General features: G+C 41.9%; 1 protein-coding gene across 1 annotated transcript in view; it reads right to left on the bottom strand.

The window, feature by feature from the left end:
- Positions 1-22,007, bottom strand: part of HMGCLL1 (3-hydroxy-3-methylglutaryl-CoA lyase like 1) — a 456,170-nt gene that overhangs the window by 52,029 nt on the left and 382,134 nt on the right. The window contains exon 8 of the mRNA XM_069236772.1: positions 21,371-21,496. Coding sequence (XP_069092873.1) covers positions 21,371-21,496 — 126 coding nt within the window. The remainder of the gene's footprint in view (positions 1-21,370; positions 21,497-22,007) is intronic.

Raw genomic sequence — 22,007 nt, 5'->3', positions numbered from 1 at the left:
TTATTTCTAGTAACTCTGAGTATTGTGTTTTCTTATGATATAGTGCTATATGATATAAGTGGCATAGTAGGAGCTTTGCATGTCTCCTAGTTCAGCCTAAGCTGCTCTGCTATAGCTACCTCTATCAGCCTAAGCTGCTAGAACACCTCTATTCTACTAATAAGGGATAACTGGACCTGGCACAAGGTGTAAGTACCACAAGGTACCCACCATAAGCCAGGCCAGCCTCCTACATCTACATAATACTTGAATTTGTGATGATTGATGTGCATCTCCTGGTTAATCTCATTGTACATCAAAGATCCATTGGCCTGAGACCCTGGGATCTCTCCCTCATGAGTTGGTAAGCATTACTTTGTAAAATGATATTTAACTGAGATCCCCACTCAAGCAATAGCAACAATGAAATAAGTAATGGGTCTAAGGGAAACAGAGAATAAGGATTAGGAAAGGGAAAACACTAGTGAAACTGCCATGAAATATATTCCAACCAAAGTGCAAGCTCACAATATCTCTTTCTATCTCTCAATTGAAAGTGATCCAAGCACTCGGTAAGTAGATGCTACCAAGTTTGTAGTAAAAGCTTTAAAAATGAGTGTGTCACAGAAAAGAGGTCTAACTGAGTTATTTCCCACTATTCACAGTGCTGAATTCATTTGTGACATTTAGCTTATGTAAACAAATGAAATAGGTCAATGGATGATTAACAAAGAATCTCATCTTGGTAGAATAAAAACACTTTCACAATAACTGTGCTGCTCCCAAAACATTTATCAGCTAATCTGACAAATTCAGCCTTGCAGGCTCATCCTTGCTTGAAGCATCTACCAATTAATCATAGGTGTGTGAAAATAAACATTTGAAATACAGAACTCTGTCAGCAGTTCAAAGATTACACCGTCCAATACTACATCATATTTTCTTTCTTTAAACATCTTGTTAAACCTACACTACAATTTCAATGTATTACAAAAGAAAAACACATTTTAGAATGCATTTTTTTTACATTCCTTACAATGTGCTTTACATTTGTAATTTGAATTATGATACATGTTTCCTAGAAAACATTTTAAATGCTAACATATTATCCCCACAAAACTGCAAATATGGACAGGTATCTGTGCAGCCCAGGCAAACTAAGAATACTAAACAAGTAATGCTAAAACACTCAAATCTTTCTAAAGTCAACTAATAAATCATGCAAAATAAACATTTCATAACAAGTAATGTGTAATATGGTTTCATATTGCCATCTCAAATTCAGGTAACATAAATAAACCATTCAGCCTCATGTGTTATAAATGTCAATAATACTCTCTTGATAGCAATATCGGGCCACATTACACAATTACCTTTTATGATATATTATTTTTCTACTCTACATCTCTCCTTCTCTCTCTCTTTACTGCCCAGATTGGATTGGGACACCACAATGTAGCCACATAGAAGTAAAAATGCACACAAAGGGAATTAATGTATCTCCCATTCGAAGAGCAGTGAATAATGAATGAGCAGCTCTGGCTCCTCATTCATTCTTCTTTTACTAGTATTTTATTTTATATTACTTGTTTGTTTAGTGGTGTCCCTCCTGGAATACCCCCAGCATTATATTTTGTTGGGGCCCTCAATGAGAGCCTTGGCCAACCCTATTCCCTACAAGCACCCTCATTCAGTGGGGTCACACATAAACCTGCCACACTTTTTTTCTTTTCTTTTTTTTTTTTTAAATTAGGGGCCCTGCACCCACTAGGGGCACCCAACAACACTTTTAATATTGGGGTGGTGTATTGTTGTATTTTAATTTATTGTAATTTTTACTGACAATTGTATTTACAAAACCAAACTGTAAAATTGATTTTGTATTTACATGTTGTTTTACTTTTATTTGTTGTATTTAATTACCATTTCATATTACTATTGTTTTAGATATATTTTATTTAAGGGGCTTGTTGTTTTTTGGGCAAGTAGGGAGCAAAGTGTATTTATTTGAATCTGTTTATTTTGTTTTATATTTGGTAAATAATGGTTGTATTATTAAATTTTGTCTTTTCAATTGCATTTGATTTAATGTATTTATGATGCATTTCCTTATTTTATTATACATTTCTAAATACTTAGGAATTAGAATGGTGTATCTAACCCTTCTTAAGTTAAAAACCTTTGCTTACATTGAAGTGGGGGTAGTACATCTAGCACATCCAATGCTCAACGTTTTCCCTACTGTTGCTTAGACTGAGGTGGACCCCACCATGCACAGTGTTTTCATCAATGGTGTACTTTTAGATGTTGCAGTCATGGTATTAATTGTGTCATAGGCCATGTCATGAGTGATGTAATATGTGAGGGCATGAGCAGTGCATGGTGAGTGCATGAGTTCCAGATACTTTAGGACATGAGTTATAGTAACTTGAAATTACTATAACTGGTGTATTTCAGTGGTTTTGTTTTAAAAAGGTATGTTTTAACTTACATTTTCATCTAACTATAATGTTCCTTTAACCTTTGTCTTTTTCAGTGAATTTATCAGATTATTTTCTAATGCAAAGGAAGATAGTTTTACCACACTTAGCTACAATGTCATTTTAACCTTTGTTTTTTTTTTTGTGAATTTCTATTTTTTATTGTAAAATAATTCTTAATTACCAAATGTAATGCCAACCCCAGTCACACATGGCCAAATCAAGCCTTACATTCAGCTCCCTGCAGGCAGCCAAACCCACACTCCGCTTGGCCTTTGAAAGTGCATGGGGTTGACAAAAGTGCCAGGCCTCTTTCCACGCACCGTGCCAAGCCACTGTAAGCAGAATAGATTTGGGGGCAGAGCTTGGCGTCAAATTCTTCTGCAGTCCAGGCCCTGTACCCAAACCCCTGTATGCAGCAGGGGGGTTGGAATCAGGGTCTGGTTTCCAAACCCTTCTCCATGGCTATATGATGTAACAACATAAAGGGTTTCATCAGATCTATTTTCTTTGTCAGAAAATCACTGACAATCATAATCAAGTATATATTTCATTAATTCACACAAATACAATGTTTTTTAAATGTGATTGTCATAACAAAGTTTTAATAAAGTTTTATTAAGAATAACATCATTATATCTTTCAGTCATTCTTTCAGCATTTTTCAGACCACAAAATGAAGCCATAAAAACAACCGCAAGAGGGCCATGAATTCTGGCTGAAGAGCACAGAGCTCCAGCTTGCAATGCTTTAGAAAGGAAGGCAAGCTCTCCTGAGTTCACGGATTTGATGAGACAGGAGACTTGCTGTTTTTTTTTTATATTGTTGGGAGCTGCTGCACATCCTGCAGCCCAACACAGCTATACCCACAACATTAAAAAAAAGTTTGGTGGTGCTTATGCCTCCTATATGGAACCAACACACTAATAAAAAACATCAAAAGCCCTTGCTGGGCATTATTGTGCACTGATAAAGTGATGTAAATTATAAGAGTGGCTCCTGTCACTCATTTATTATTCACCTGGGGATAACCACATCATTCCTTTTTCTTGGTGGCCGAGGGAAAAGCCCTAGGGCCCCCTCAGTCCCGCGGACTCCCTGCTAGTGCTTTCATGGGCCCAAAACAATCGGGCAACACTTCTGTGTTTGTTTATTTTAACTAGGGAGCTACTGTGAACACCTGAGGCACCCCAAATATTTTCTACATTTGGAGCTGCGGTGTTGTATATATGAAAAGTTAGATATACGTAACTCCTTTTAATCATATTCTCAGATTTTTCACATAGTATTTGGTACTTCAGATACACAGTATGTAAATGTGATATTTCTGCAGATTATATTTTTGACACAATATTCTGGTGGTACAATATTGTTATTCCTGATATTCCGTCACAGAAATGATTGATTGTGCAGCTAATTTTGATTCATATTCATGGTCACTTTGCAGGATGGGTGGTTTTCATCTAAATAGGTTTGTGCTCTGAATTATGTTTCCTCACTCCTATTGTTGTTGGAGCAATAGATATTTCACACTCAAGTATCATTTTGCATCTAAATGTCATTACCACCATGTGCATTACTTTACATGTAAAAGGAATTCTCGATCTAATAGTGTTGAGTGCATTGAAAGTTTTACACAATTATAGGCATATATACAAGGAGTTTGTGCCATTGTTGCACCTTTTTTTTGGCACAAGGGTGGTGCTAAACCAGCGCCACTTCCTAGGTGTATGCCATTTTTTAGGAGCGCTGCCACACCCTGCACCATTTACCAACAATGATATACAGGGTAGGTGTTCCCTCCTAAAAAATGACACTAGCCCACTAGCACCATATTTACAAGCCTCATGAAAAAAGACGCGCTAAGAAGAAATTGCGCTAGCTGTTTTATAATGACACAAATGCACAGGTAGATAAGGAACACACACACACAAAACACTCTGGATTCCGACAGGACAACATGGACCTGCTTCTGCTCCAGCTAGTCACTAAGAGAAGATTACATCGATGATGCCAAGCACCACCAAAACCCACCATCACTACCACAGCAACCACAAAGGTAGGAGAAGAGAGTGCATCTATTGCCAAAGAACATCATTAACTGGCCTCAGAGAAGATGATGTTTTCAAATATTATTGTTTGAAGCAGGAGTCCATCATTCTGCTGCTCCAACAAATAGCACCCACAATTATGGTAAGAGCTGACAGGCAAACTAACATATCACCCCTGACAAAGCTGTGCTGCACATGCTGGCCTCTGGCTCCTTTCAAACAACTGCAGCATGAGTGGGTGGAATATCTCAGTCCTCCTACTCTGCCTTGCGGCTAACCATACTGGACACCATCATACATCCAACTCCCTGCCACATACTGTTCCCCAACATTCAGCAAATGCAGGAGGAGACAAAAGAAGGTCTTATGCAATTGCTGGGTTTCCACCTGTGTTGAGTGCCACGGAATTCATGCATGTGCAACTAGTACCTCCGGCTGCAACTGAACATCTGAACTACAACAGAAAGCACACACATTCCATCAATGCCCAGGCCATTGTGGACCATTGGGGGCTCTTCAATAATGTCCTGGCAATATATCCTGGCAGTGTTCATGATGACTATATCCTCCAGCACTGCATCATCAATCAACATTTCCAAGATGGAGAATATGGAAATGCCTACTTGTTGGTAAGCTAGCAGACACAACATAACACATACAACAAATAAGACATATGGGCCAAACAATGCACACATCAAGGATGACTGCTGATCAGCACACCTTCAAATAGGGCCCTATGTAAAAGACCCTATCACCACTAGAGCATCACTTTTCCTCATGCTCTGGTGAAGCAATGCCCACTCCACATTTACAAGGCGGTTTCAAGCCACTTTTGGTGTCATAGTGCTGTCTTGTAAATGCAGCATCTTCAAACACATCATTTAGGGGCATCTTTACATGCCTCTTGTGCTGTCTTATGCCACCTTACTGTAATTTCTATGATGCTAAGATGATGTTCAGGTGACCATTCCAATGTGCCATTTTACAAAGTGCTGCTATGGATGCGTTGCACCACTTTGCAACCCCTTGGTCCACATCATGGCTGTGTCAGGCATAGTGTATGCAAGGAAAGCATTTTACTATTACAATTTTTTCCATTATTTTTAATGCCTCATCAGGGCAGGTGTAAAAGTGACACCCCCAGTATAATTTATGGACTGCCCTGACCTTTGCTGCACTAGCATCAACAATTTTGACACTAGTTCAGCAAAGTGCCATAACAGTGTCAACAAAATCTGACCCTGGTGTGGTAATGGCCACCATGGTGTGCCGTACTGTAAATGCTGTGCAACCATGGTGTTGTTAGGAGGGGCAAGGGAGATGCAAGAAATCTGGTGCATCGGGATCAATGTGCCACTTTCTTAAATTATGCCCCTTAGTGTGGAAGGTGTGTGCAATGGGTGTTGCTGTGGCGTGCCACCACAACACCCATTGCATTTTGGCACAGCCCCACATGTATGGAAAAATGGTAGCCTAATTCAGCACCAAAAATAACACCACCTCAGGGGTGGCATTACCATGGAGCAACCAGGAGAAATATTTGATTTTATCAAAGTATTTCCATTTTCGTATGTTTGATAAATTCTGCAGGATAGATAGAAAGAGTAAATTTCCATCATTGATTGGTAATGTGCAGGAAGGGACTCCTTCCTGAAAATAATCAATCACACCCACAACACAGGCATCTGTTCCCCATGGTGCAAGAGTGCCTAAGTTGGAGATTAACAGCTGACTCAGTGCAGGGGCTGAGAACAGAAATGCACTGTATCTAGTAGATGTTGCCCATTGTTGGCCTTTCATGGTGGTGTAGGGTGGCAAAGCAACACATTTCCTGCCCTGTCCAGTGCCACAGGGGCTTCTAAATTAGCCACAGATATAGCAATAGATATCAAGCTACTATGCTACACTTTGCATGATGTCTCTACATACACATGCATGCCAGCCAGGAAATATGGATAACAGCGCTGTGTGCAAGGAAGATGTACCATGTCCACAGGGTTGTGGGGGGGGGGCACATGCAACACACAGGGCACAACACCCGTCTCATGGCACACACAACACAAACTAGGTGAAAAATCACACAAGATGGCTCATCGGCGGGTCACATATTACTTCACACATGTGCAATATTCTTCAACATCACACACATCCTGCATGGGTGAACTGTCATATCACACTAATCACACAATCACTTTGCCCCTAAGCCTGTGCCCTTGATTGGAAGGTGCACCATCACACACAACTACAATCATGCATGCAAAGAGGAAACCACACAATGCCAGATGCAAATCTAAATCTCTACTTCATAGATAAATAATGTGCAAGGTCAGTTGGAAGGAAACACAAGGACAAGTCTGACTCTTTATTTCCTCTTCCATTGCAGCTGACTAAGGATATGGCATCCAGACGTGGGTGATGATAACATATGTCAACCCACACAGTGCTGCCAACAAGGTATACACTGTGGCTTGCATCTGGTCCCGGAATGTTGTGGAGCAGGCATTGTGCATCCTTTAGTTGGTTATCCATGCTTCAATTTATCAGGAGGGAGACTGCTATACTCAACTCCCCTTGTCTGTAAAATGATCGTTGTTTGCACAATATTGTACAATATTTGTGTGCGGACTGTTACCTGGGATGAACAGGTGGAGGACCCCAGGGAGGAGAATGAGGACAATGATGTGCGACCCAGGATGGGGAGACATATAATACAACTGCTGGAGAACGCAGATGTGCATATATTGTTGAGAACTTCTTCTCTTGAGTATTACAAATAATATGTCACTTTGAAAAAACTTGTAAATAAATCACTGAATTACACAAGTGTCTTGGAGTATCTATCACATGCAAATGCAACAGCAACTGATAAACATCTGGAAAAAGAAGACTAGGCCACACCAGTGGAAATGAAAACAGTAGGAACATACTCATGAACACCAAACAACTACACACAAAGCAATGAGAATGGAATGTGTGGGTGTAATGTATGTATTGCTTGTTCAACATGCATTTTACATAGCAGCATATATATCACACATGTCTGTTGGATTAAAATATGACAGCAGCCACAGTGTAACTCCATGTGAGAAATGTTATCCAGATGTCAGCCCTCGCCGGACAAAAGCAGTCAGTATGTACATAGTAGGTAAGTGTCAGCTAGGTGACAATGCAATGTCTTCATGTCTCAATCAGAGGTGAAAAATCATAACATACCCCTGAGTGACATTAAAACGTATGACAAATAGTGTGTGACATAGAGAGGACACTGTACCAGTATGTCTAGGGCTGTCCTACTTAAATAAGTATTCATCTCCTATGTATGTCAAACAATGTCATAGCATCTCTCATACCCTTGGCAAAATCCATGTGTCTGTCAGGACACAGACATAGTTCTCCATGCATGTGTTTACCATAGCTCTCAGGAGTATACATATAATCTACCCACACTCATTGCATATTTTACAAAGGATATTGGCAGCAGCTATGTGTGAGTGCCCACGTTGAACACACACATATTAAAGGACAGGTGGGATACTCCTGTACTGAACTGGCCCAGACACTTTGTGAAGGTGACTCATAGACTACGCAACTGTAGTCAGGAGATGTGTGGATGTCAGTCACTCATCCTGCATATAATTGATATGCTATGAAAAATATCCCTTGCCCTGCAGCAAATTCAAAGTTCATTGGCAAATGTCACGCAGGCAAAATAATGTGACATGCATCAAGGACTGGAAACTGAGGATGAGAAAGATGAGGTGCACATACTGATTGTCTAAACAGTTCCAGTACCGTGGCAACTGAAAAAGTAGGAAAGGGAAGTCCTAATTCTAGGAGCAAGAATCCTCACACACCCAAATGGGTGTCATGCTTCATCATCGGAATTGCTCCTCGTCAGACTGGCGCTGCAATGTCTGTCAGGCACCCCCCGCAGGGGGGCTTTTTGCCAGAGATCTTTACTCAATGATGCCAAGACCCCAAAAAGTGAGTTTGGAAGTAGAAAAAGGGGGAAAAGAATGGCAGAAAGAATTAAAATTGGCTCAGGACCCAAAACCTAGGGGTAACCAATTTATTCAACCATGGAGGGTGAAGGCCAAGGTTAAAACCAATGAGGAGAGTGAAATGTATATAATGGTCAAAACACTCTCAACCACATATAATGGAGTAAGGATGGTGTGGAATTACCAGACCGTCCCTGAAACAAGGGTCAACATATTTTGCATCTTTAACGGTCCAGGTGGATCCAGCGATGCTTCTTCATGACCAGGTGGAAACAAACTTCTCCTTCTCTACAAATGTAAATACTCCTATAGACTAAGACTGTCAATTGTCAGTGCTCCTGTCACTTACACTAGTTTTTGTGTAGTTTGGACGTCCTATTCCTAATTGTTGCCCTGCAATCAAATGAACAGGTGACAAGACAATCATGTAGTTACAACATACTGGATACAAAAAAAGAGAAACTCTCGTATTTGGTGAGAAACACACTGTGATGGTGCAGGTAGTGGCACACTTGTGCATGCAAAATTGTTGAATAGCTTACCCCCTCATTAAAGGAACGAGCTTCATAGGACAGCGGGCCCAATGGCCGGGCATGAACTATCTAGTCATTAGATGAACACAAAAATGACTGTTAATAAAGACAAACAGGGTATAATGCCCCAGACAGTCTTACAGTAAAGGTGCCCACATTTGAAAACATTTGCTGTTACTGGACACGCTAATCTCTTGCAACAAAGTTAAGCTAGAATCCAAAAACCACTATAATTCTTAATCAGTAAATACAAAGTCGCCAGGACAATCATAATGAGGTAATAGAGTAATTTTAAATAGGCCTCTCTGGTGGGAAGTTTTGTCAAGTATTAATAAAATAATCACCCATTTCTGAAATAAAATCAAAAAAGAGAGTGGCAACATGGTACCATCTCTACAGTGTACCGTTCAAAAATACTCAGACCAAAAATCGAACTTTGCTCGTAGTAAAGTTGACTGTTTGTCTAAGTTTAGACCAACAGAGTAAACTTAGTGTAAACTTAGACCAAAATTCTAACTTTACTATGAGTAAAGTTAGACTTTTGGTCTAAGTTTAGATATTTAGGCCCATATTTATACTTTGTTACCATCGCAATTGCGTCATTTTTTTATGCAAAAGCGGCACAAACATACAATATATAATAGTTTTTTGTAAGTTTGGGCCACTTTTGCATCAACAAATGACGCAAATGCAGCGTCAAAAAAGGTATAAATATGGGTCTTAGTCTAAACTTCGACCAAAAGTGTAAACTTGGACCAAAAGTCCAACTTTACAATCTGTTATTTATATTATGTTGTAATTGTATTTCTGGGTTGGGGTTAGTTTTGGTCTATATTTTTTTGCTTAAGGGTACCGTGGGTGATCGTGAAGTGATGTCAGGGAAGGGAAAGGCACGTCTCCTCAGCACAGAGGAGTTGGATGGCTTCCTGTGGCTGGTTATGCATTACCTACCCAATATGTGGCCATGGGGGGGCATGTCATACAGGGCTACCAGACTGAGGCTGGGAAGCTGCGGTGGGGAACGGTCCTGTTGCAAGTGAATAGAATCGTCAAGATCAAGCGCACTGCCCGACAACTGAAGCGTGGCTGGGCAGATGTTGTCAGCAGGGAACAGAACCTTCTTGACCACGTTGAGATTGAGGTCAGAGAAGCTGGGTGAGTACATAATCTATGTGGCTGACTCCAGTTTTACAATTGCAATTACATGTCTTTCAGACATAGGGTCTCCTTTACCATGTTTAGGTAAAGCATGGGATTGTGAGTAGTGTGTCGGCGCAAAACAGCATCCATGACAATGACTGCACTGCACTATTAAGGAGACAAAAGGCATATTACTGTCCTTGTCCTCTGTGTTTCGACACTAAATGCTAATGTGCACCAATGCCAACACAACTGTCATGGTAGTAGGGTACAAGGTTACCAGGAACATGTGTCCATGTCCTCTAAGTGCCTAACTACTGCTGTATGTTGAAAAGTCATGTAAAGTTGATTCACAAAGTTACACAGGAGTAAAGGGAGTCATGGCTCAGTGAGTCCTGTGAGTCATGTAGGTATAGGGTGACATTACAATTAGCTATGCTTAAAATAAATGTTGCAGTAGGAAGTCATCTGACAAAATGTAATAATGTAGTAGTGACATGTATGTCAGGTTCCAGCACATATGTGTTCATGTCAACCTGGCCTACCAATGTTTGTCACTAAGACATGTATAATGGCCTAATTGAGTATTCACCAACGTAGGTTTACTAGGTCTATTAGCAAATGATTTCTGATGTGCAAAGGTTGTCCATGGTGTACATTGTACAATATTCACAGTGTCATGTCTCATGTGCCCTCCTGTAGGTGAACCCCAGCGAAACACAATTGGAGAGGTGGCAAGCTTCACTGAACCTGATGCAACTTGTGAGTCACAATCTGTATGTGTAATGTGCAGTGCAAGTGTGTGTGCTCTAGTATGTTGTTTGCAATGCCATGTATCAAGTGCATGTATGCTACTACAAACATTGTAGGCTAAACATGGATATAGACTGTATGGTTACAGTTATTTGGAGGATGTGCATCCGATGAAACAAAATCACTGGTGGCAAAAAGTGAAGCAAGGGCCATGGAAATGTTGGACATGGTATAACAGTGATGATAGTATGGACATGTGGCTGAAGGTAAGAGTCCCACACATGTATACAGGGTAGAAAGATGTCCTTCACTAAGCATGTCATTAATCTGTGTGCCACATGCAGCACTAAGCCACTCAGGTCATGGTGTGATGCATAAACATGTGAATAGTTACCTAATATTAGCAGGGCAGTGGTCAACATACCACACTTGAAATGCCAAAGTTTTAACCACCATTGCGGTTTGATGCCCCATTATCTGAGTCATAGTTTGCAACATGTGTAACCCATGTTATCCTCACAGATCTTGTCATGTATGCTTGGCCAAAGGGCTGTCGATATGCCATTGATATTTGACATGCCATAACCCACAGCATCATCTGCTCATGATGTTCCAGATAGTGTCCTTGATGTGATGCAAATAAAACACAATGAACAGCATTAGCCAATGCTCCCTGTACAGATGAGGTGTAGGAACATGCATGCACCCACATATGTGTTGGTGGTGCTAAGTGCTGTTGTGCAACACGCTGAGCATAGTTTAGGACACCTATTCAACCAATGGGCAGAATAGTGTGAAGAAACAAGTTACTCTGGGATTGTGCATCAAGTCATGGCACAGCTCACCAGACACTGATCTGTGGCAATATGAGAATCATGCTCCAAAGTGTGACATGAGTGATTGCACCACCCTACAACTTCACAAATGATGCCTGTCACATTCAGTTTTACATACAGCAATCTGGCCTGACATCTGTCCTTGCCATATGAGGCTCTGTTCTGAGACCACATTTAACTTGCAACCCCTGTTCACATGCCAATGAATGTGAGGTCACTCGCACAAGCATGAGAGACATTGATGAGCAATCCAGCATGCTGCGTGTGACATTTCATGGTCACACGACTGATGTGCATGACAATCTTAGTCAATGGTGACATGGTCCTTTTAAAATTGGTTCAATGTAATTGTTCAACAATAGCTAATCTTGATACCATGGACATGAGTAATGTGGAGATGTTAGTTGGTGTGCAGATGCATGTCCCCACTGCCCTTCAGGATGTTATGGTGATTTATGCTGGCCAACGTGTGACAACTGCAGATGGTGTATTCATTGAATGCTTGTTGTTCATTTGCCCAAAATACAATTGTCTGACATGTTCCACTCATGTTGGAGCTGCAAACATGTCTGCATTCCAGAAGCACCGATTTAAAAAGAGAGTAGAATGGTACCGCCACATACACCAGGTCTCCAAGGGCTACTGGAGGATGGGGCACATATATGAGAGAGAGTGTGCAGCAAAGCTTGTAAAGCCTTCCCTCAAAGGGGTCCAGCTAAAGATTCCTCCACCACGTGGACCCACGCAGCAGGCAGGCCTGTGGTAACAGGCAGGGCCACTTCTCCTGGGTCAGGACCCTCGACCTCAGTCGCTGCTACAAGTGTCCCAACACGTTCAATGGCTGCACCAAGTTTTGTGGAATCATCATATGTGCAGGAATTCCACACTGAACTGGTGGACCAGAAATACAGAATAGCCAGGCTGGAGCACCAAAATGAACAAATGTTAAAAATGCTCTGGGAAGTGCTGAGATGGACAATGTTCATTTGACACTGCACGTCCCTTCTCATTGTAAATAATAATGTACATAGTTGAGGTGTTTAGTTAGTTAGGGTTTGTTAAGATAGCGTAGTGTAGATTAGTTGTAGGACTTAGTAGTACCTTCTTCTTAGGGGTTTTAGGGTAACTTTTATTTGTTTTGTTGGGGGCATGATGTTCAGGGTATGTGTTTATAAAAAATAAAACATTACAATAAAACATTTCTGAAAAAATGCAAAAAAGGTATGTGATTATATAGGCCATATTTTTAGTTAGTCAATGTTTAGCTATAGTTACTGTTGTCCTTGTCGATAGATGTATAGTCTATGGGGATTGATGTACATCATGTGGCGTCATATGTATAGTATAAAATAAGTTAGTTTTAGGAATAAGTTAGGCTAAGATAGTGTAGTTTAGGTTAGTACAGATAAGTAAGATACTTTAAGGTTTTTTAGGCAAAATTTTGTAGTTGAATTAAACCTTATTTTTTCATAATATATGGTCTCCATCACTATTTACTGGTAGCTGGTAGCATGTATGCACAGGTCATGTTAGGGACATGCCTTTGCAAGTAGTAGTTCGTTTACATGTGTGACTACATGTATCCCCTATATTCAAGTTCCTGTCACGTTGGCAATGGTGTCACATCAGCTACTCCTGACATCTTTCAGCAATGTATGTGGCACTCTGGATGTGCATGGTTACACATCCCAAAACAGGTATTCTCTGTATTATGAAGTAATGTGACATGCATTGTCATTATATTGTTGTTAACTTCCCCTAAATCTGGATGTTGTCACTGAGACACTCATGGCTGCCCCTCACAGTCATACACATGCATCATTTCTTTGTCACATTAATATTTTCCTGTTGCTACCATCCTTTGCTAGGCCCAATCCCATGCCATGCTTTGATACTCAGGTACAACTTGCTAGTTCACAGAGCTATCATTCACCTCAATCATGGTGCAGTCAGTGTGTTTGACTTTTTGTATGTCACGAATCTACGCACATTAGGCAAGTACTCAGGGGTATATTGATAAGCCCCTAGCGCCACCAGAGTGTCTCTTTTGTGATACTCCGGTGGCACTGTGCCCTTTCACAAATTTTCAAGGTGGCATAAAGCCACTTTGGGTGGCTTAACACCACATTGTATACATCCCCCAACATGCTTTGTGTGTTGCTGTGGAATTATCCATGCAACACCCATTGCATTTGGGGCCGCCTCGGATGTACAATGGAATGTAGACCTGAGATAGTGCTAAAACAGAGATGTCACTCCAGGGGTTGGGTTGGCATGGCATAACAGGGAGAAAGACAATTCTTTCATCACGTTTTTTGCTTGTTGTTTGTGTGCTGTATTATGCCGCAAACATAGTAGGAGCAAGGAGCCATTCCTGTTTGTATGTGTGCAGGAAGTTAATGTCATGCACATAAATAACCAATCCATACAATGCAGGCACCCTTGTAATATGGTGCAAGTGTGCCTGCATTGGTACCAAGCATCAGCACCAGCACTACTGAAAAAAAAATGGTTGCACAGTATCCTATTGCATACGGTATTAACCTGCGTTTTGGTAATGACGCAGCTCGACGCAGCTACATAGTTTACTACACAAAGCTGCCCCATTTTTTTGTACATAGGCCTCTCAGTGTAGGCTTCACACAATACATAAAGTTCACCCAGTTACTGCCTCAGATACAGATTTAAGGCAATTGATGCTTAAAGTTAATTTATTTGCATGTAAACTGATCTTATATGTGGTACTATACAGTACACAGGAGACTGACCCTATGAGAGATCCTAAGCCATTGGATGTTCAGACAAAGTCTGGGGGGTGGGCAACATTTCAGTAGATTTGCACAGTGGGAGAGCGCAGAAGGGAGATTGATAGACACTATAACACTGGCATGATCTTCAGCATGGAGTAAAAAAGAAACTGTCCATGTGCCACAGATTGAATTCTACATCTTCATCCTCTGATGTGTGTGGTGTCTCTCATGTCAGGGGAGGTGCTGATACCAGCAGCTTCCATCTGTAGAAAGATGAAAGGCATTACTGCAGCAAGGAGGTACTTATGGTTTTGCAACAAAGCAACAACGTCACAGCGGTAGGCAGCCAGATTGTCACTGAGGGACGCCAGCATTCACTGCATGGACTCCAGGACAGTTTGAATAGCCCCCCAGCCTGTTGTCAATCATGCTGGTGCCACTTTGGGATGGCATTTGTTTGTGTCTCTGCCTCAGGACACCAGCTATGCGGGCCATGGACTGCTGGAGCCTATGCAGCGGAGAGTGGGTGCCTTTGATAGTAGCAGAGTTGTCCTTATTCAGACTGAGGCACTTCTGGACTCATGCTAGGGAGCCTGCAATGGTCTCCTACCCCATCCCCACCCACACCTGCTGTGCTAGCTCCCGCTGGACTCCTACCACTTCATTTTGGAAGGTGATGTCTGGGTCCTGGAAATCCTGGGCTCTGTGTGAGGTGGCAGATGGTGTTTGCTGTCTGTTGAGTGGTTCATTTGGAAACCCTGCAACACTGTGGGGGTTATTCCAACTTTGGAGGAGGTGGTAATCCGTCCCAAATGTGACGGATTTACCACCAGCCGTATTACGAGTTCCATAGGATATAATGGACTTGTAATACGGCTGGTGGTATATCCGTCACTTTACCGTCACTTTTGGGACGGATTATCACTTCCTCCAAAGTTGGAATAACCCCCTGTGTGTCCTCCCTGAGACCAGAGATGGTGTCTGGATGGCACCCAAGATCTACTGGAGAGTGTCAGAATTGATGCTTTGCAGTTGGTCATCACCATCATCAGTGAAGTCCAGGGCAGGCAGCTGGCCATGAGGCATGGCATCATCCTCTGCAAGGAGATGGTGATATGTCAATGTTGATCCGTGTTAACAGCTCACATGAGTCATCAGGTTGTTGATCGTGGTGCCTCACTTATGTGACACAGAGCTACCCATCATGACCCTCATTTATGGGCCTCTAGTGGCACATTGTGCCACCAGGGTGTCATTTTTTAATGCACCATTGCCACAATATGCCAATCCACATTTACAAGTCCAGTCTAGTAAGGCATCTTGTGTGGCTTGACTTGGGCTTCTGCATATAGAAACACTTTCATGCATTACGCTGCCTGGCAGTTGCATGTCATGGGTGTTGCTTGGGGTGTTCCCATGTAACACACATGGAAACATGCATAATCTGTTGCATTACTAGATCTATAAGTTTAGGTATGTGTCACATTCCTCTGCCAGCCCATCTGTACTGTAAGAGTGTTCCCAGGGGGAGAACTGTCCACATGCATTCTCCTTGTCTCTTGTGTATGTGATTGTACAGGAAGGTGTCCCTTCCTGTCCAACAACACTCTTCCCTGCAACACAGGCATCCTCACAGCATGGGTGCAAGGAATCCCTGCCCTTGCTGCCCCACCTTGTGCAACAGGCCTGGTACATGATGGCCAATGAGAGTTAAACATGGCCAGACGGTTCAGTTGATACATTGAAGGGAATGTTGTGAGAGTTGAGAAGTGGTCTATGCATATGGTGGGTGGGGGGAGACATTGCACATTACATGTGTCTGGCATTGCCCGTTATTGTGTCCCCCATGCAACCCTTTTGCATGCACAGAGTGCCTCCTATGTGCCTCACACTTCTGCCATTAGTTAGTTACAACATTGCCCCGTTCCAACTTATCCTATGTTTGTTGTTGCTCATCATATGCTGCAGTGTCCTGCCCCTAGACTACGATCTCCAACTCCTCCAGGATGACAACTACCACCATCTCCTTCAGCTCACCCATCTGCTCCTGGGGTGTAGGACTTCAACGTCTGGTCTGCAATGCTGCCTTTCATTTGCTGGCCAGTTTCTCGTTTGTTCTGCGCTCACAATTGTGCCAGCTCTTCTTACAATTCGTCACAGTCCACTTCACCTCTGCCACACTGTTGACTTTATGAACTGTGGAATGCTATCTGGCCTCCTTCCTACTTATATCTTATACTTCTAGATGAGATGGATGGCTTACACGTCCTTTTTCTCTACATACACGGCAGCTTAATTATCGGGGAGCAAGACACAGCGCCCCCAACACAAAAATGTACCCAAAATAACTGTTTTGTTTATAGATCGCACCGTAAAAGATTTTGGATCCATACGTGCTGACTTATGAGTACTTCCTCACGAAGACTCGGGGATAATAGTGCTTTGCCCCCGTCACGTGATTCCCACTACTCTTTCTATATTGATCGTACATTATCTTGAAGAGTTTTACTTGATTAGGATAAGCCATTTATTCATGTTAACACCTTACTTATACTTTGCCCTGAGGAAGTCAATGAGATTAATTTCTCAGAGACGAAACACGTGTTGGCTGTTGGATGTTGTTGTGATGACCACATATGGAATCTTTCTGATGTGATGAACATGTATGAAAACCTCGCACAAGAATAAAGACACTGAACTTTAACTCTGTTTGGATTATATATTGATTCTCTGAAGACCAAGAACCTAGCTGCACAGACTCTTATCTTATTTCATACGAGTGTTCTGGCATTTTGAATCACCATCTCCTTCAGCTCATCCATCTGCTCCTGGGGTGTAGGACTTCAATGTCTGGTCTGCAATGCTGCCTTTCATTTGCTGGCCAGTTTCTCATTTGTTCTGCGTTCACAATTGTGCCAGCTCTTCTTACAATTCGTCACAGTCCACTTCACCTCTGCCACACTGTTGACTTTATCAACTGTGGAATGCCATCTGGCCTCCTTCCTACTTATTGGCACTATTGGCAATTTAGGGGTGACAAAGAGCTGGTGTTGGTGCTCCATCACCTCTGTGATCAGGATCTGATTCTTCTTCTCACTGAACCTAATTTTCCTCTTCTCCTGGGAGTCTGTCTGGGCTGATTGGGGTCTCCCTGTGGTCTCTCCAGTCCTGACTTCTCCATTTTGGCTTCTGTTTGGTGTTCTTGCAGGTTTGTTTTTTTACGCTTTTAAGGCCAAAAGTGACGCTAGCATGATTAGCATCAGAAAACATGCTGCAAATTATGTTAGCACCACTTTTGCAGCGCTAGCGGATTTTGTTTTTTGCAACATGTCGCAAAGGTTGGAGTCATTTTTTTACGCTGGCGCATGCATGGTTGAAGGAATTGACTTTAGCCAGCGTTTTTTGACTCACAACTTTGCTAGCACAGTTGTACGTTGTTTCTTGTAAATATGCCCTTTAGAGTGATATTGCACTAGTGGTGATTGCGCAATGAGGAATAATTTGGAATCCGAAATGTATTTTGCACATAAATGTGATTTTCCCCACAAATTCCACACTCCTCATTGTTGTGCTAAGGGGTGTTTTGCTTCTAAGCTCTATTTTGCTTCTAAATGTGATACTACAATCTGACTTAATTTGTGACAAGGATGAAAAAAATAAATCTTTCAAAAAATTGATCTTTTTTTCCACTTGACCTTATTTATAAATGTGGTGTGCTTAAAAAAGTACTGCACACCTATGCTAGTATTGCACGTAGCATAATTTTACACCTGAAAGTTCTAGCAGCCAAATGTGATACTGATGCACACATTGTGTTAGGCCAAATTACTGCACTTTCAATCTCTACCAAGTGATATACCACAGCTGAATACTGTGGCTGCCCCATACTTAATTGACATTTCAAGATTATTATCCTCCACTGATTGTATCATGGTCACTGTGAGAATGGCCCTTTTGTGTGGTAAGCCTTGCTTTTACTGAATCTTAGAGTTGATTTTTAGACTCTGCACACTAGGCACTACCATGAAGTGTATCGGCTCTGACCCCTGAAACATGTAGAACTTAACTAATCCATGATTTAACTCTCCTATAAGGCCACAGCACAGAGTGTAAAACTAAACTCATGGCATGGAAACATAAATGTCATCTGCAGACTGTAGTCATCCCGCATGTGTCACAGGAAAACATGGTTTTGGGCCTAGCACTGTAGCCTGACTGCTGCAGTATAAACCTGCAGTCTGACCCATAAAAATAACACTATGGGAAAGAGAAAGTTGAAATATTAATAAATTATAATAAGCCAACCCTAGGTAGGCCTTGTAGTCTGCGGGGGTGCATGCTATTTACAAGTGGGACACATAGAAAGGTAGTTATCATGTCCCTACTGTAACAATGACACAAAACACAAAAGGTATTTTCCTGCAGAACTCTATACACCTGTATAAGAAAAACTAGAGTGTAGATTAAAATATTAATTCTGCTATCTAGGTTTTGGGAGCAGCTGGGAAAGTAGTTCAATCAATATTTGTAATATTTATTATATTCCCAAGTCGATGGTGTAGTCAGATTTTTTATAAATATTTAAGAAAAGGAACATTAAGAAAGTTAACTTTTCTCTGCCCAAAGAACCTGGAGAATTATTTGCATTAGCTCTTCATCAGCTGCCCAGACAGTTCTTTACCTTGGTGAGGTGTTAAAACCGCTCCCAGAACAGGTACAATGACTTGGAAGTGGGGATGTGTTTATCTTTCTCCTGCAAAAAGACCAGTTAAAGTTAACTTCATTAACTTCTAAAGGGGGCTGCCTTTCCCCAAGTAAATGTAAAGTGAGAACTTGAGGAGGCAACCGTTTGTTCTCACAGACAGGCTGACATCTGACCCAGTGGGATGGAGCTACCACCAGAACCAGTTTTGAGTGACCACAGAGGAGGGGACTGCTCATTTTCCTGTCCCCAACCATGTGAGGGAACACTGGCTCGGCACAAGCAGAAAAGTTTCTCCACCATGGAATGCCTCCCTGATGCAGTGTAAAGCAACGTTGCAACCTGTGGTGCATTGTCTTACATAATTTCTACTAGGCCCTGAACAGCCATGCATAGTGGCCTTGTGTGGCCTCATGGATACAGATTTGCACTCTGCACCGCTGTAGCATCACAAAAAATGATGCACCGGCGGAGCAAGAGTCTTGAATATATGGCCCTTGATCTATTGGATTTGACAAAGCATTTTCCCTGTGCTCTCTTTATCCTGTTTGGTGTGGTAAATATTGTATGGAGAACTTTTGATATTATCAAACAGCTGCTGTATACAATCAGTAAAATATATTGATGATATACTATAAGAATAACATTCATCATTAAGGAGCTAGGCTAGACCTACATTGGCTCCCCATCAACAAGAGAATCACCTACAAACTTCTCACCCACGCTCACAAGGCACTACAGAACACCGGACCAGAATACCTCAACAGACTGCTCTCCTTCTACACCCCGACCCGAAAGCTTCACTCCACGACCTTGCCGTTGCCACCGTCCCACGCAGCTACAGAAGGACTGCCGGTGGCAGATCGTTCCTTCACCTCGCCGCCAAGACGTGGAACACTCTTTCCACCTACCTGCGACTGACACAGGACCTACTTACCTTCAGGAGTCACCTCAAGGCATGGCTGTTCGAGCAGTAGCAGCACCCCCTCCCCTCAGCGCCTTGAGACCCTCACGGGTGAGGAGTGCACTTTACAAATATTCGGATTGATTGATCAATTGATAGTTTGCATTGTTTCAAACACTATGGTTTCATTTGACTTTAGACTCACTGAGGAGCATATATATCTGCCACATTAACTACATTGTTTGTTTTTGATTTTAAAGTGGCCCAACGAGGCCAAAATCCCCACGCCTTATTTACAGGGTGGCACAATGCATGCATACCCTGTAACCCTTTGTGCTACATTATGCCTGTGCCAGGCATAATGTAGCGCAAAGGGGGCGTTCCCCTGCTAGGGGAGTCAAAACATGCCGTAAGGAAATCAATGAGATTTCCTTTTGCCATTTTCATGGCACTTTTAACGCCTACTGAAGAGCAGGCATTAAAAGGGGCCTTCCATTTTTTAGAATGGGGCCCTATGTGCTCTGCAGGGGTAGCGCCAATATTTTGGCACTACACCTGCAGAGTACATCCATAGTATCATAAATAATGAAGCTATTGCCCCCTACCCTGTGCCATGGTGCACCGTATTTTAAATACAGCACACACATTGTGGCGGTAGGGGGGTGCTAAGGGGCGCAGGAAGTGGCGCTGCAATCGGTGGACCGCCACTATCCATAAATCTGCCACTTAGTGCATGTTATACGTCTATTTTGCCTTTTCATGGGCTTTCCAGGTCTGCCTCTTGTTTTTACACCCCAAGCGTGTGGTTTTATTTACACTTTTCCCTTAGATTGTGGCGCAGATGCCATGCAGCACTGCAAGCGTAGAAGATAAGATACAGCACAGCCATGGGAGGCACAGAAGGGGCAGAAAGACTCACCAATATTTTATGCCCATTTGTACATCGTTTTGCTTCGATGTGGCCATCTGCTGCTAGTGCTTTTTCTGGATAGTTTCCTTTTCGCTCATAACATAAATATCTAGCAGGCTATTCATATTATTACAAACCAAAGTACATAGCGTTTATAAAATATTTGTATGATGTATGGAGTATACCATACCATTCATCGCAGTCTCCGTAAAGTCTGCAGAATTGTAAACATTGGCCTCTATCTAAGAAACAAAGTTGGAAAATGAACGATATTATTTTGAAGGCAGTACTAGAGCCCCTCCTGCTGGCGTAATGCAACCTAGCAACTTACTGTATTAATCCCAAGGCCATGTAGCATGTAAAGGACATCCTCTGTGGCTACATTTCCAGAGGCACCTCTAGCGTATGGGCAACCACCCAGTCCGGCGACAGCAGTATCCACAACACAAACTCCCATCTGGGGAAAAAAACAGAAAACAATAACATCAAAGCTATCATTAATAATATGCTTTAAAATGAACAAGACATGCGAGTCCCCTTGGTATCGTGTTGGATTGCTTCATTGGATTTTTCGTAATAATAAGTGTTTCTATTTTTTAATCTCGCTACCAAGCTACATATTTTGATTCTAAAAAAAAAAAAAAACATGAACCAATGAGAATAAAGTAATTAGAGGGCATACCAATCATAATCTTAAATATACAACTTCCACATGTCACATGCTGAAATTACAGAGAATCGCAAAATGTGTAATTTTTGGGGAATATCTAAAAGAGATCGAGGGTAATCACAGTAAATCAGGGTGTTTCGTCTCGAGGAGGGGTAGGTTTTGGTGCAAATCCCTGGCTGCAATTCTTTAAAAAGTGGGGTTTGGGTCTACACCAGTCTGTGGTTGGATGGGAACACCCATGGAACACCCTCTTCATACAAAGTAACACAAGGCAGCGCATTGCCCAACTGTGCGTTGC

This window comes from Pleurodeles waltl, chromosome 5 (assembly GCF_031143425.1).
Source record: "Pleurodeles waltl isolate 20211129_DDA chromosome 5, aPleWal1.hap1.20221129, whole genome shotgun sequence".
In the NCBI taxonomy this organism is placed as follows: Eukaryota; Metazoa; Chordata; class Amphibia; order Caudata; family Salamandridae; genus Pleurodeles; species Pleurodeles waltl.
Note: the sequence above shows the minus strand (reverse complement) of the source record. Positions and strands in the feature narration are given on the sequence as shown.